General features: G+C 69.3%; 1 protein-coding gene across 3 annotated transcripts in view; it reads right to left on the bottom strand.

Annotated features, from left to right (window-relative positions):
- Nucleotides 1-5,599: 5,599 nt before the first annotated feature.
- The window catches only part of Fbln2 (fibulin 2), a 40,528-nt gene continuing 31,221 nt past the window's right edge, over nucleotides 5,600-14,906 (bottom strand). For 2 of the 3 annotated variants that reach the window (XM_048356333.1, XM_048356332.1), the window contains 9 exons: nucleotides 13,636-13,770; nucleotides 12,629-12,766; nucleotides 11,662-11,805; nucleotides 11,445-11,573; nucleotides 10,456-10,581; nucleotides 8,771-8,887; nucleotides 8,291-8,419; nucleotides 7,540-7,663; nucleotides 5,600-6,352 (listed from right to left, as the gene is read on the bottom strand). In XM_048356333.1, coding sequence (XP_048212290.1) covers nucleotides 5,995-6,352; nucleotides 7,540-7,663; nucleotides 8,291-8,419; nucleotides 8,771-8,887; nucleotides 10,456-10,581; nucleotides 11,445-11,573; nucleotides 11,662-11,805; nucleotides 12,629-12,766; nucleotides 13,636-13,770 — 1,400 coding nt within the window. In that variant the 3' untranslated portion in view covers nucleotides 5,600-5,994. The remainder of the gene's footprint in view (nucleotides 6,353-7,539; nucleotides 7,664-8,290; nucleotides 8,420-8,770; nucleotides 8,888-10,455; nucleotides 10,582-11,444; nucleotides 11,574-11,661; nucleotides 11,806-12,628; nucleotides 12,767-13,635; nucleotides 13,771-14,906) is intronic. The other variant, XM_048356334.1, reaches the window with a different exon arrangement.

Consider the following 14,906-nt stretch of genomic DNA (forward strand, 5'->3'; position numbering starts at 1 on the left):
CCCACGGCCGTCCTGAGAAATGGAGCTGTAGCCACGTGGGCCTCCACACCGCAGACTCGCCCAGAGAAAGGCCCAGGAACCGGCCTCCAGCAGCCTGGCGGGGCCCAGTCCCACCCTCGCCCTCCCTCCTGCTTTGTCTCGCGCCTCGCTGTGGTCCTGGGATCAGCACCAGACAGCAGGGCGCAAGCCAGTGGGTCACAGCTTCGAATCCGCCTACAAAAGACCCCTCACCACGTGGCGCTCCTTCCTCACCTCCTTTCCTTCCCGCTTACTTGGAACTCAGATGTGACAGCTGAAACCCTGCAGCCCTGTTGGCCTCTAAGGAGCAACCCTCCTCCTGGGTTGTGTAGAACCAGGAGCTGGGAGAAAGCTGCATGGCCGGTCAGACCTGTCCCACCTACCCCTGGGCTCAGAGACGGGGGCCGCCCTGGCTTCCACCATCGCGCTTTGGGGTTCGCTTCCTGGGCTGGAGAGGCGGGAACCGCCCTGGCTCCCACCCTTGCACGTTGGGGTTTTCCTTACAGTCGGCCTCCAAGCCTGACACGGATCCAGGTGCAGACGATGGGTCAGGGTGGAGCCCGGGCAGAACGGTGGCACCTGCCTCCCGCCCACCCACGGCTCCGGGCTCCCCTGGCCGGCCCTCGCCTCACTCCCACCCACGGGGGCCCCCAGCAGCCTGGACAGGACTCCCCTCGCTCCAGGCCCCCAGGCCCACTGAGCTGCCTCCTTCCTCCCTCACAGCCCTGGGACCCAGCTTCCTGGCGTCAGGACAGTACCCCCCAGGGGTCCCCTCTCCCCGGCTAATGCGGCCTGGACACCCGGTGCGGCCTGGACAGCTGGGGTGAAGGAAATCGCGTCTCCCCCGCTGGCCAGCCAGCGCTGCTGAGCTCAGCTGGGGGCCCGGCCCCCCACGGAGCTGGTCTTGCTGCCCCCACCCCCACCCCGGCTGCCGGCTGGGGCCCCCGGGGCCACTCGCCTCTGAGCTCCTGGCCATGGCCGCGGGGCCCTGCCCTGTGACCCCCCCACCTGGGACGGGGCTCCGTGTCCAGGCCCCACAAAGAGGGGGGACCCAGGAGCCCGAGGCCCGGCACGCCTGGGGTGGGCTCCGTTTCAAGCAGCTGTGACTTCACAAGGCTCCCAGGGAGCCCACCATGAGCCTCGGGCCACAGATAAGGAATCCGAGGTGCAAGGAGAACGGGCGAGCGCCGTCACCCAGCGGTGACCCCTGCGGGGTGTCCCCTGCATGGCCCCCGTCTGGGGCCTGCCCACCGCACCCCACCCTGCCGTGGGGTCTGAGCTGCCGCCCCCACCCGCCCAGTGTCCCAGTCAGGACAAGACTCCGACTTGCAGGAGAAGGGAGGACTAAGGCGAAGGCACGCTGTCCTGGCCCCGCGCATGCCTCGAGTATTTAAATTCTTTTTCATAATTATCTCAAATAGTAATTATTGCAGAAGCAGATGCGCTTATCACAGACAAGAAACCACCTGCCTTCCCATTTTTGTCAAAAGTAGAAACACTGACATTATTTCTGCCATTCCCTTCCATCACTGTGTGCACTGGAGATACCACCGTGACCACAGGAGAACAGCCGGTGGGCGGGGGGGGGGGGGCGGCTGCGGGGGGGGGGTGGCTGTGGGGGGGGGCCAATCCACGAGGGCTGCAGCTCTCTCGAGAGCGTGGAGAGCTCAAGGGAGCTTGAAGAGTCACTTCTGCTTCAAGCCAAGAGGACAGCACAGTGGGGGCCAGCATGGGGGGGGGCTCCTAACAGCGGAGAGGGCAGCCCCCCCTGTCTCGTTCTCTCATTCTCTCATTTCCTCTTTCTCTCTCCTCTGAGCCAATGGGCACATTAGGCGTCGGGAACAGACCGCCAGGCCCTGGAAAGGAAGCCTGCGTCACCGCAGGGCTGTGTGCGGCCGGGAAGCCGCGTCCCCGGCCTGGACCCGTGTCTGCTGCAGGACCTGGCCGGGCTCCGGGCCTCAGTGTCTCCGCTTGCCCAGTGCCCAGTGCCGGGGGCCTGGGGGCCTCTCACCCTCCCTCTCCTAAGCGGCTTCCATGTTCCCTCCTGGCCCTCACCCCACACCCACCTGCACAGGTGCTACCCCACGACTAGAGCGCTAGCAAGTGTTCCTGAGCGCCCGTAGGCACGCCACGCGCACGCCGCGTCCACCCTCCCGCGCCAAATCCCCGCGCTGCCGCTCATCGCTGTGCCCGCATCGCAGACGGGGAAACCGAGACCCCAAGGGCATCGCCCGCTGCCCCAGAGACGCAGCTTCAGGGCCAAGGCACGCACATCACTGCAGGGTGGGGGGGGGGGCTGCTCCTGCGGCGGGGAGGGGACGGGAGGGGGCTGGAGGGAGGGGAGATGGGGCCCTGTCCGAGGCCCAGGCAGCTTCCCACCTGTCCCTCTGCCCAGCGATGTCCTCTGCTGCCCCCGTGTGGCCCTGCGGTGGAGGCGGCCGTGGAGCAGCCCTGGGCAGAGGGCGAGGGCGGCCTGGACAGGCACCGTGTGGGGCCCAGGGCCGCCCCGGAGTCCTGCTCACCCCGCCCTCGCCACAGCTCCCTGTGTAGCGGAGCCGGCACACCCCACCGTCCAGTCTTTGCCCTTGCAGGAACCTTTGTCTGGGACACTCCCCCACCTCCCCCACCTTTTTTGGGTCTGAGCACTGTCCCTGTCTTCTTTTTCCTCAAGGTTAGCGCTCTGTCACTTGAGCCACAGTGCCACTTCTGGCTTTTTCTGTGTATGTGGAGCTGAGGAATCGAACCCAGGGCTTCGTGCATGCAAGGTGAGCACTCTGCCGCTAAGCCGCCTTCCCAGCCCCCCACCTTTATTTCTTAACTCGGGGCCTCGCATTTCTTGCCGTCTACCGTTGGAACCATGCTGTCAGCTTGGCTCTCTGTTGGTTGCTTGGCTTTTCTGCCCGGGCTGCAGGACCCTTGGCTCGGGTCTCCGCTGTGAGTGGCCATGGTGACAGGTGTCGCTCTGCGAGTCTGACCCGCCCTGCCTTCGCACGCTGCTCACCTCTGGGTCTGCGATGTCCCGTCTGCCTAGCCCAGGCCCCGCGCAGTGGCCCGGCCCCAGCCCTGCTCCTTTGCTCCCATCGGTTGCCATCTACCGGCACGCTGAATCAGTTCCACTGCCCACCCGCAGATGGACCAGGCCTGGCCTGGCGATGTGCCCCGGGGGACGTGGGCCGCGCCCTCTCCGTCCCGCCCCCTCGGTGCGGCCGCGACCCGAGCGGTCCCCCGGCCAGGGCGGCCTCAGGTCCTCTCAGCGCGCGCCTCCGCCTCGGGACCCAGAGGGACAAGAGCGTGCAGCTCGGAGGGACGCTTGGCGGCTTGCGGGCCAGCACCTTCCAAGGACGACCTGACTCTTCTAGGAGAGGGGGGACCAGAGCGAGGCCTCCCCCCCCCCGGACCCGCCATGGCCACCCCGTTCCTTTCCCCCCAGAACACAGAAGCCGCATCCTGAGCGCTCTGCTTCCTGCGTCTGTGTAGAGATGGGTGCTGGGCACTAGCGATGGCGGGGGCTAGCCCCCAGCGAGCAGTGCGTGAAGCTTAGTGCTGTCAGCACTAAGTGTCGTACCCTCAGTAGCCTTGTCTCACCCAGGCCCAGGGATGTCAAGGGACTCGCCTAGGGGCACACAGGTGAGAACGGGCAGAGGCAGGGTGTGAACCCTCGCCATGAGGCTCCGGGCGCCAGGCACTCGGAGCCCCAAAGGGCGCGGGCCCTGGATTCACACGAGGGCTGGAATCACCGAGATGACCGACACCTGTGAGCCCCGCGGGTTCCTGGAGAGGAAGGAGGGCAGGGCACTCGGGCCCGCTCCCGGGCGTCGGGACTGCTCTGCGCCCACCGGGGCCCGCTTGTACCGACCCGCACCCTTCCCTCCTGTGCCCCCTGACATCGCCTGCGCCGACCGGGCCTGCCGGCACCCACTCCCACCTGTACCGGAAGCCGCCCTCGGAGAAGGTCTCCACCCTCCCCAGAACACTGCTTCCTCGCGGGCAGCGGGGCTGGCAGCCGGAGCCCCGCGGGCTGGGGCAGGCTCGGAGGCTGGCCAGGCGCCCAGCCCCGCGCGTGCACGGAGCCGCAGCGCCCCCTGGCGGCGATCCGCATCCCCGCGGGCCCCGCGCGTGCACGGAGCCGCAGCGCCCCCTGGCGGCGATCACGCAGGAGACAATCCACGGCGGCCACCGGTGAGGAGTCCCCAGAGGAGAAGGGGCCGGCGCCCGGGCTCCCGCACGCTCGTCCCGTGGACGCGTGTCTCCTGGGGCAGCGGGGCTCACCGCACACCCGCCCGAGGAGACAGAGCCTGGCAGGCCTGGCCGCAGCCGTGGCCACCAGTGCGTCTCCCCACCCCACCCGCCCTCCTCCACCCAACAGGGAGAGGGCTTAGGGCTCAACCTGTATTTCCACAGAGGCCCTGTGGTCACCTCCCTGTCCCCTGCCCCCTCCTCAGGTAGGAGGACAGCACCCACCCCCAGCCCTGGCTGGGCAGGAGCCGGCTTGAGCTTCTGGCCTGGTGAGTGGACAGAACAGCGAATGAGACCCCGCCCTGCCTGACTGTGCTCGGCGGGCACTCTGGGCTCAGAGGCCAAGCCCCAGGGCGCCCGGGGGAGCCGTGGGGGAACACCAAGGTCGCCCCCAGCACCTGCTTCACGCTGGGGAGAGGCCTGCAGACCCCCACGCCAAACTGCCTGGGCCTTCTGACCCGCAGATCATCCCCCAGTGGCGGAGCAACACCCACCCTTCTCTCTGGCAGCCCAGGCCGGGTGGGGAGCGCACACACTGGCCTCTCCACTCAGCACTGATGGGTGCCGCTTCGTGCTGGGCCTCTGGGTGGTGCCAGGTGCCAGCCACCCAGAAACGTCTGCCTGCATCTGCGGTGAGAAGGCCACCCTTCAGAGATACGGGAAGGCCGGGGGACGGAGAGGACAGGGACGTCCCCCTGAGGGGTGACCGGAGCCGGGCATCGCTGGGGAAATGGGATTTGGTCACGTGCTCCAAGCACAAGGTCCAGGATGCACAAAGGGCTTGGCAGGAGCTGGCAAGGGCCAGTGGCCAGGGTGGTGGAGGGACAGGACAGACAGGAAGTGCTGGCCACCAGGCTAAGGGGGCAGGATGCTGGCCTGGGGAACTTGGACCCTGTGAAAGGGGTAGTGGGGGCGTCGTGGGGTTCACACCGGGGAGGAGCTACGCTGACGCTCGCTGACCTCGGAGGCCCCGCCCACCCCGACTCCTCCCTGCCTTGCTGCTCCCGCCCAGGCCCACCCTGGCCCACTGTCTTTTGGTCTCAGAACCACAAGGACCAGGCCTGGCGTTGTGGACGGTATCCCCGTGACAGGCCAGCAAGCTGGGTCTGCATCTGGGGAAGGAGGTAGGAGGTAGGACGGGGTTCAGGAAATGAAGAAATAGAAGAAAGGGTCCCAGCACTGGCCTTGGGTGAGGTGGGGACCCCTGCACTCCTGGCTCAAGGGCTAAGTACCCCGGTGAGACTTCAAGGAAGGACATCCCCACAAACTGAGAGACCCCCGAGACTGGGGATGGAGAGCAGTTCTCAAACTCCAACACAAAAGGAGACACACTTTACTCTGTTACTTTAAGAAAAACCCATGACGTGTATTATCCTCATAATTAAACAACAGAAACAAAACTCTAAAATGGTTTAAGAGAACGACTCCCAGTGGCACGGATGGGCCGTCAGCTGTGGCGGTCACCAGTGTGTCTGGGGTCCTGACGTGGCCGCCGGGTCCGGGCCACAGAGCATCATCCAGCCTCTGGCCACTCACCTCCAGAGCCTCACAGTGACCTTGACCTTGACATCCCACCGCTGTGTCCCCCCTCCCCCCCGGGGGGGCAGAGGAGACGGACAGCAACCAAGTTAGCAAAATTAATTTAAGTTACAAAGTTAGACGGGAGCCACCCTGGGGAGCCACAGGGGCGCCGGGCGCCCCCTGGAGGAAGGCGCAGGCGCAGGCAGGTGGCGCCGCCCCTCAGGGGGCCAAGGAGGTGAAGAAAATGTGCATCTTGGCCAGGAAGGTGGTGACGGAGCCCTGGCGCCACAGCTTCATCTCCACGTCCAGGGCGAAGTCGCGGGGCTCCAGCACGGGCCGCTGCAGGGAGACGACGCCCGCGTAGGCGTTGAGGCGGTGCGTGCTGAAGTAGCCGCCCTCGTTGCCCTTGGTGATGGCCAGGGCGATGGTGTCGCCGGCGAAGGCGGGCGCGGGCCCGATGCGGAAGATGTGCGCGGGCACCAGCAGGCCGGTCTGGAAGTTCAGCTGGTAGTAGGTGATGCGTGCCGGGGAGTTCTGGCACTCGGCGATGTCCTGGCACGTGGCCCGCTCACATTTCCTGTGGGGATGGAGGGGGGTCGGCGGGGTGGCAGCCCCCCGGCCTCCCAGCGGCCGCCTCGGGGGCCGGTGACCGCCCGCCGCCGGGCCTCAGTCTCCCCCTCGGCGAGAGGTGAACCACCACCTCTGGGTTTCCCTGGAGACACTGGCTCAACTTGTGAGCAGCTTCCACACACGCAGCTCGCTTCCTTCCACCTTCCCTTCCTGCCTCTCTTCTTTCTTCCCTTCCTTCCTTTCCTTGCCTTCCTCCCTCCCTTCCCTCCTTCCTTCTCCTTTTCTTCCTTCCTTTCCCTCCTGCCCTTCCTTCCTTCTTTCCTTTCCTCATTCCTTCTTTTCCTTCCTCATTCCTTCTTCCCTTCCTCCTTCCCTTTCTTCTCCTCCCTTCTTTTCTTCTTTCCCTCCTTCCTCTTTCCCTTCCCTCCTTCTTCCCTTTCTTTCCCTCTCTCCCTTCCTTCTCTTCCTTCCTCTTTCCCTTTCTTTCCTCCCCCTTCCTTCCTCCCCCCTTCCTTCCTTGCTCTACCTCTCCTCACTGCCTCTCTCCCTCCTAGCACACCTTTGTTCCACTTGCTGGCAGCCACGCCTCGCCAGTTCTCTCTCTCTCTTTCTCTTTCTCACACACACACACACGCGTGCACACACGCACACCCGTCCCTCTGGCAGGCGTGGGCTACGTGGCGTGGCAGTGGGGGTGTAGTCACGTGCTCTCCGGATAAGCTGCCCTCGGTGGGACGCCAGCAAAGCCCCGCGGGGAGGCCAGGTGCTGAGGTGCTGAGTGCGTGGGGGTGGGGGTGGGGACAGTCCCGTGTTAGGGACAACTTGGCTGTGGCCTCAGGAACCTCTGAGCCAAACCACGCACCAAAGCTGCTCCTGGCTGCCGGCCTGGGAACCGTGGTGACGATTGTGGTGTGGGGTTGAGGAATCCATTCCCAGTGACAAGTGGGCATAGTCTGTGGCGCCCAGACAGAGGCAGAGGGAGGCTCTGAGTCTTTTCTTCCTTCTCTGGACCGTCTGCGAGGTATGGCTATTGGCTTTGGGCAGCACTAGGCCTTGAACTCAGAGCCCCGGGCCCTCGACGCCCGCCCCGGCCTCCTACTCTCTTTGATCAGGGAGGCCGGACGGGCAGGGCCACGCGCCACTTGGCCGGGAGCAGAGCCAGGCCTCTGGTCACAGGGGCCGGGGGTCACTCACGTCTCGGAGACTCGGGCGTAGTTCGGGGGGCACTCGAAGCGCAGGCAGCGGAAGCTCCCCTGGATGTTGTGGCAGGACTCGTCGGCAGAGCAGTTGTGGGTGCCCAGTGCACACTCGTCCAGGTCTGGGGGAAGGGGAGAGAGGCTGGCAGGGGCCCGCCGGGCCCCTCCCGCGGGCCGGGGGCGGGGGGCTCGGCTCACGAGCCGCCCTGCGCCAGGCCCCCGTCTCCCCAGCTCCGGGGCCCAACTCACGGGAAAACCCACGGCCTGGCCCCCCTCCCCACCCCCACCCCCGCGCCAGGCGGGGCCGCTGTGGCCGCTCCCTGAGCCCGGCCCTTCCACGTGGGCTGCAGTGGCACCCCAGGCCGCCCACCACCCCGACCCTGAACCCCATGCACGCCCGCGGAGGGGCGCCTTCCCCACCGCGCAGCTGTTCCTGGAGAAGCCCACCGCGGCCCCTTCCCCAGCGCCCACCTCCCTCCTGCCTGCCGGCCTCGGGGGCACGGCAGCCGTGGGCAGGACCGGGACCCCTGAGGCTCTGCACTCCTCGCGGCGGGGTCCCCCATCCCTCTGTCCCCCACGCTGTCCCCGGCTGCTCACAGGACAGAGTCCAGAGTGCGGCCACGTCTGGAACCGTCCACGCCAAGCCGCAGGACGCGGGTCCCCGCCCAGGCGTGGAGGCGGAGCGCCGCCCCGGCAGCCCGCCCCGTCCCGCGCCCCTGCACTCCGTGCCCCGCACCCCCGCCGCTCACCCTTGCAGGACCGGCCGTTGGCCAGCATGGCGTAGCCGTGCTCCGGGCATGCGCACTGGTAGCTCCCCGGCACGTTGACGCAGCGGAAGGTGCAGAGGAGGCCAGCGCCCTGCGCGCACTCGTCGATGTCTGCGGGGCGGAGCGCCGCGCGTGAGAGCCGCCCAGCCACGCATGCGCCCGGCCAGCCGGGGCCCGCGCGCGGCCCCGCCGCAGCCCCGCCGCAGCCAGAGCCGGGGGCCCCGGACGCGGAGCCCGAGAGCGCACGGCGAGCCGCGCCTGGCACCCAGGAGCTCGGCGCTGCGCGGGGAGGGGGGGGGGGGGCTGGGCGTGGCCCGGGCCTGCCCCCGCCGCACGGCATCCGGCCCGCACCCCACTACGGACGGAGGCCGGGCCTCGCGTCACCGTCTCCGGGGGCCGAGGCCGGGCCGGAGCCCCCTCCCCGAGGCCCCCGCCGAGCGCCCGGGCAGGGGCGGCGCTCACCCGTGCACGTGTGCCCGTCCTCCGCCAGCTGGTAGCCCTGGCGGCAGTAGCACTGGTACGAGCCGTAGATGTTGGCGCACTCCTGGCTGCAGCGCCGGCTCTCGCACTCGTTCACGTCTGTGGGGACGGCGCTGCGGTCAGGGCGGCTCCGCCCGGCCCCGCGCGCACGGGCCCGTCTCGGGAACGCGGAGCCCAGGGCGGGGAGACTCTGGCCCCCGCGGGCAGGCCCGGGGTCCCCAGCGGAAGCTCAGGGCCGCCCGCCGGGCCCAGGAGGCCCCCGGGTGTCATCCGCGGGCTTGTCAGCACTCCGACACCCTGGACTGCACGCACGGGCCCGGGTCTGCGGGGCTGAGTGTGGAAGAGGCGCGTGAGAGGGTGAGGAGCAGGCGTGAGACGGAGCATTGGGCCCAAGGGCCGGGCATCAGGCCGCCCCTCCAGCCCACCGCAGGAGCCCCCTCAAACCCTCCAGGCCCGGCAGTGCTCACGGGGTTCACTCTCAACAGCGGGTGCGGTGCTGCTCACTGGACGCCGTGTGGAAAATGAACCTCTAGGTGGGGACGGAAGGGGGCAGCGGGGAGGGCGAGGGAAGGGGTGACACCGTCCAGAAAAGACATGCAGTCCTGGGCTGGGGAGATGGCCTGGTGGTAGAGCGCTCGGCTCCTAGACATGACGCCCTGGGTTCCATTCCTCATCGCCACATAGATAGAAAAAGCCGGAAGTGGCAGAGCGCTAGCCGTGAGCAACGAGAAGCCAGGGACGGTGCTCAGGCCCTGAGTCCAAGGCCCAGGACTGGCAAAAAAAAAAAAAAAAAAGCAAAGCAATGCACTCTTTGCCCGACTCGTGTCCCTGTAACGCCTCTGTGCATCACCTTTATAATCAGAACAAAGTAAAAATTCAAGAAGAGCGTGCCGTGCACGAATGCGTGGGTGCGTGAACGGATGCGTGTGCGCACGGCCCGTCGCTGTGGCCGTGCGGGTGGAGGCAGAGAGGCCCTGGCTGTGGCTCTGTGGGCCTGGGAGCCACGGGCTCCCCCACGCCACGCCCCCACCACGCCCCCGCCACGCCACGCCACGCCACGCCACGCCACGCCACGCCAGCATGAGAGGAGCCCTCCACATGGCAAAAGCGAGGGTTGGGTCACACTCGGCTGGGAACCCACCCCCGAACTCGTGCCCCAGCCCCCGGGAGGGCCCGTCTGGAAGTCGAGCCTGCTGCCCAGAGGGCAGTCGTGGGGAGCCCCTGCCAGCTGGGGGGGGAGGCAGAGCCAGGCTGAGGGATCCCGCTGAGCCCCGCGGGGCCTCCCTCCACCGGGCCCTGCAGGAGAGGACTCGGCGCCGTGTCCGTCCCTCAGCAGGAGCGCAGGGCCCGCGGCCGGGGCCGGGCCCGTCCACGCGTGCTGGACGCCTCCCACCGGGTCTGCCCACAGCGTAGACCCATCAGCAGCGTGGAGAGAGCCAGCTGGCTTGCAGGATGGTGGGCGCCAGGCACGCGGGTGACGGGCAGCTCGAGTGCTCGCTGGCTCCAGTGGGAGTGTCCCGGGGCCGAGCCCCCTTGTGCCCCCTGCCCTGTGGGGCTCCACACCCCTGCCTTCCCTCTCTGCCCGCACGCCCCTCGTGCGTGGGGGCAGCCAGGCCTGCTACCTCCGCCGGAGGGGGGCCGGGCCAGGCGGGAGCAGGGCCCAGTACCTTCACAGTGCTTGCCGTCGGCGGCCAGCAGGAAGCCGGCTGCGCAGGAGCAGCGGTAGGAGCCCGGCGTGTTCTCGCACGTGTGCTGGCACAGGCGGCCCGGGGAGACCCAGCACTCGTTCACATCTGCAGTGGAGGGGACAGAAAGCCCGGAGGGCAGCCTGTGAGGAGGTGGCCCTCCAGGAACCACAGGGCGCGGGGGGAGGCCGGGGTGGGAGAGGCCAGGACGGGGGAAAGGAGAGACGGAGAGACTGGGTGGCAGCAAGGGCGGGAGGCGAGGGGCTGCGAGGGCAACAGATGCAGCAGAGGCAAGGAGCAAGGGAGGCGGGGGCAGAGGCCGGGAGGACCCGGGGCAGAGGCCGGGAGGACCTGGGGAAGGCCAGGGCAGAGGCCGGGAGGACGGGGAAGGCCAGGGCAGAGGCCGGGAGGACCAGGAAGGCCAGGGAAGAGGCTGGGAGGACCGGAGAAGGCCAGGGAAGAGGCCAGGAGGACCCGGGGCAGAGGCCGGGAGGACGGGGAAGGCCAGGGCAGAGGCCGGGAGGACCCGGGGCAGAGGCCGGGAGGACGGGGAAGGCCAGGGCAGAGGCCGGGAGGACCAGGGGCAGAGGCTGGGAGGACCGGGGAAGGCCAGGCAGAGGCCGGGAGGACCGGGGAAGGCCAGGGCAGAGGCCGGGAGGACCAGGAAGGCCAGGGCAGAGGCCGGGAGGACCCGGGGCAGAGGCCGGGAGAACCGGGGAAGGCCAGGGCAGAGGCCGGGAGGACCGGGGAAGGCCAGGGCAGAGGAGGAGCTGAAGCAGCGGATGAGATGAGAGCCGAGCACGGAGAGCTGAGCGCGGGTTCCGTGCCAGGCAGGCGCAGGGGCCTCCGGGGGCCTCTGGGAGGGGCCTGGGCGGGGGCAGGCAGGGCAGGAAGGCCGAGGGGCACGGGAGGCCCCGAGGGGGCCGGGGGCGCCCAGGCTCTCAGGAGCTCCGGGCCCCGGCGCCGCGTACCCACGCAGGCCCGGCCGAAGGCATCTCGCTGGAAGCCGGCCTTGCAGTCGCAGCGGTAGGAACCCGGGAGGTTGTGGCACAGCTGGCCCTCGCCGCAGCGGTGCACGCCCGTCTCGCACTCGTTCACGTCTGGGGGGGAGGGGGCAAGCGGGGCGCCCTGAGGCCCAGGCATCCTCCCCGCCTGGCCCCCCGGGCGGCACAGGGAAGGCGGCCTCACCCACACACTGGGCGCCGTCCTCGCTGGCGTGGAAGCCCCGCCCGCAGGCCAGCGGGCTCCTCTGGCACGAGTAGGAGCCCACCGTGTTGACGCAGCTGAAGCCGGGGCGGCACGGCTCGGGGAGCGACGTGCACTCGTTGATGTCTGCAGGGGCGGGAGGGAGTCCGCAGACTGGACAGTGGGGGGCTCCCACGCCAGAGTGCCCCAACCCGGCGCCCCAGGACCCGCGCGGTCCACCCCAGGTCCCAGACCGTCACGGGGTGAGCCCGTATTGTGCTCAGACCCTCCCTGAGGAAGAAGCGGCTGGAGACAGAGGGGAAACGAAGGCCCAGCTCCGGGATCACAATGGCCGGCCGCACTTCCTCCCAGGGCTGCCCACCTGGGAGGGCAGGGGCCCGGCAGCCCACGCCACTCCCAGCTCTCCTGCACGGACGCCATCCACTCCCCATGTCCTCCTGGCCCCCGACAGCGCTGCCCCTGGGCCTTCGCACACACTGCCCTCCTGCCCTGGCACACTGCCGCCCCCTGGTGGCTAGGTGGTGGGCGGGCTTGCTTTCTCAGGCCCTGGACGAGTCCGGGCAGATGGGCTCTGCCTCCGCAACGTCTCCCCTGCCTCTCTGACCGTTTAGTAGAGTTCCTGTGCTCAGGAAACACTGTCCACAAACAAATCTCCACGAAGCCGTTTCAAATCCTGGAGCCACTGCCCCACCTGGTCTTGGCCTGGCCTGGCCCGGACGACTGGCCCCAGGGCAAACTAGGGGGGCCCTGGGCTCTGTAGGGTCCCCAGGGCCTCAGTCATTAGGGACTGACTGACTCCCAGGGGAGGCAGAACGGCTCCCCTGGTGACAGGCCTCCGGGCCGCGTACGCGCCACGGCCACGTGTGGTGCATATACCCTCCGCCATAGGCAGGACTGCCCGGTCTCCAAGCCCTTGGTGCCCCCCCCTGACCCTCGAAGCCCCGCTCACCCACGCAGTTGCCCTCGGGGTCCAGCAGGAAGCCCTCCAGGCAGCGCTGGCGGGCCTGGCAGTAGAAGGAGCCCCTGGTGTTCTGGCACGAGAAGCCGGCCTGGCAGTTGTGTGTGCCCGTTGCACACTCGTCCACATCTGCCACACACAGACGGTGTCAGCGGTGGATGGACCCGAAGCCCACGTGACCTCGGAGTCCCAGAGGAAGCGGGCGGGGCCTACGCCCCCATTGATACTGGCGCAACCGCGGGTGCAAGCCAGCCTCCGGCACTCGGGGAGAGGCCACGCCCCGCCCCAGCTCACCCTGGGGGAAACGGAGGCACGGACTGGGCGGGGCCAGGGCCCAGGCAGTCTGGTCGGAGCCGCCCACTCACCAGTCTCCGCCCTGCCCTTGCCGGGCGCGGGCGGGAGTGGGGTCGAGAGCCCGGCCCACGGGCTCACCTGGGCGGCAGCGCCCACAGGCCCCCACTTCTACCGGCTCACCCAGGCCTGGGTCAGAGAGGGCCCCCCCACCCCGTGCCCCCGGCACCCGGCACCCAGCACCCTGCCACGTGCATGAGAGCAGCTCCGAAAGCGCTGTTGAAATGGCTGACAGCTTGGCCTCTTCTCAGAAGGCCAGAACTGGGCGGTGACAGAGACGGAAGTGCTCTCCCATGGGACCCCGGGAGATGGAGGCGCGGGGAGGACTGAGGGGCTCCCAGCAGGTCATCGGAAAACCGGGGCCACTGTCCACCCCAACTCCCCCCCCACTCCTCTGCTCCTACCCAAACCCACCGCCCCAAGGGGGCCCGGGCGGGGCTGGGGGTGGGCGTGGCCGGGGCGTGGCCAGGGCGGGGCTGGGGGCGGGCGTGGCCGGGGCGTGGCCAGGGCGGGCGTGGCCGGGGCGTGGCCGGGGCGTGGCCGGGGCGGGCGTGGCCGGGGCGTGGCCGGGGCGGGGCTGGGGGCGGGCGTGGCAGGGGCGTGGCCAGGGCGTGGCCGGGGGCGTGGCCGGGGGCGCGGCCCCTCACCTCGGCACTCTCCTTCTCTGAGCTCGTAGCCCGGCTCACACGCCAGCGCCGTGTAGCAGCGGAAGGAGCCCACGGTGTTCAGGCAGTGCTCGCCGCGGCTGCACGTGTGCAGGTCCGTCACGCACTCGTTGACGTCTGCGAGGGGGACGGGGCGGGGCGGGGCGCGGTCAGAGCCCCGGCCCCGGCCCCGCCCGCGCTCCCCCCAGTCGGCGAGCTGTGGGGCCTGGCGGTGTGCCAGGCGCCGTTCCTGGCCGGAGGGATGGGGCGTGGACGAGGGACGGTCTCGGGGCAGCGGGTGCGGGAGAGGGCGGCTGAGGAGCCAGTGCGGGGTGCGGGGAAGGGCACCGGGAAACAGCGGGTGAGCGGGCCTGGGCAGAGGCCATCTCGGGAGGGACCGCAGAGCAAGAGTGTGCGGGGCCTACTCGGAGTCCCGGCAGAGGGCAGTGACCGGACCCCGGCCGGGAGGCGGGCGTGGCTGCAGGGGGGAGAGAGGAGAACTGAGGGAGGCCAGGCCGGGTGAGGATAACAACCGGCCAGCAGAGGGGGGCGGCTGGACCGTGGGCAGACCAGCGAGGCAGAACCAAGGTCCGCTGACAGAGGAGGTGAAGGCCAGGGAGAGAGAGCAGAGGCCCCCGAAAGGCTGGGGGCCGAGCCGAGGGGTGGTGCTGACACCCCGGTGGGGAGGTGCGGGGCGGCCGAGCCCCCGCAGGGTCCCTGGGAGAGACGCTAATGTGGGGAGGTCCGATGGCTGAATACATGGGGACAGGCCAAGGACCAGCCTCCAGCCCCTGCGTGGTAAGAAGCCGGGGAGGGAGAGGGCAGCTGAGAAGAGATGCGTGGGGAGCGGAGGTCAGCAACCAGCGCTGCCCCCCCTCCCCCGCCCATCAGGCAGGAGGCTGGGGGAATGCCAACGTGCCGCCCTCGCCCTTCACCAGCAGAGGGCGCCACGCATCTGCCATGGGCGAGAATGGGCTCCGGCAGACACGGGCCTGGCAGGGCCCCAGGCCACACACATACACCCTCCCCCTCCCCCCCCCCCAACCATGGGAAGGGGGAGCAGGCTCCTTGGCAGAGTCCCTGCGGGCCCCGGGCAGCCCCATTCTCCCACAGTGAGGTGGACCGGCCCCAGTTCGGATACGGAAATGGGTCTCTCCGATCCGGGGGCCCTGGACGGCCGAGCGCTGAGGCCCCCACAGTGCCCTCCCCGGCCATTCACTGCCCGCGGCAGGGAGCCCAGGACGGGGGCTGCTCCCCTCCGCTCCCCCCTGCTG

The sequence above is a fragment of the Perognathus longimembris genome, chromosome 10 (genome assembly GCF_023159225.1).
Source record: "Perognathus longimembris pacificus isolate PPM17 chromosome 10, ASM2315922v1, whole genome shotgun sequence".
Lineage (NCBI taxonomy): Eukaryota > Metazoa > Chordata > Mammalia > Rodentia > Heteromyidae > Perognathus > Perognathus longimembris.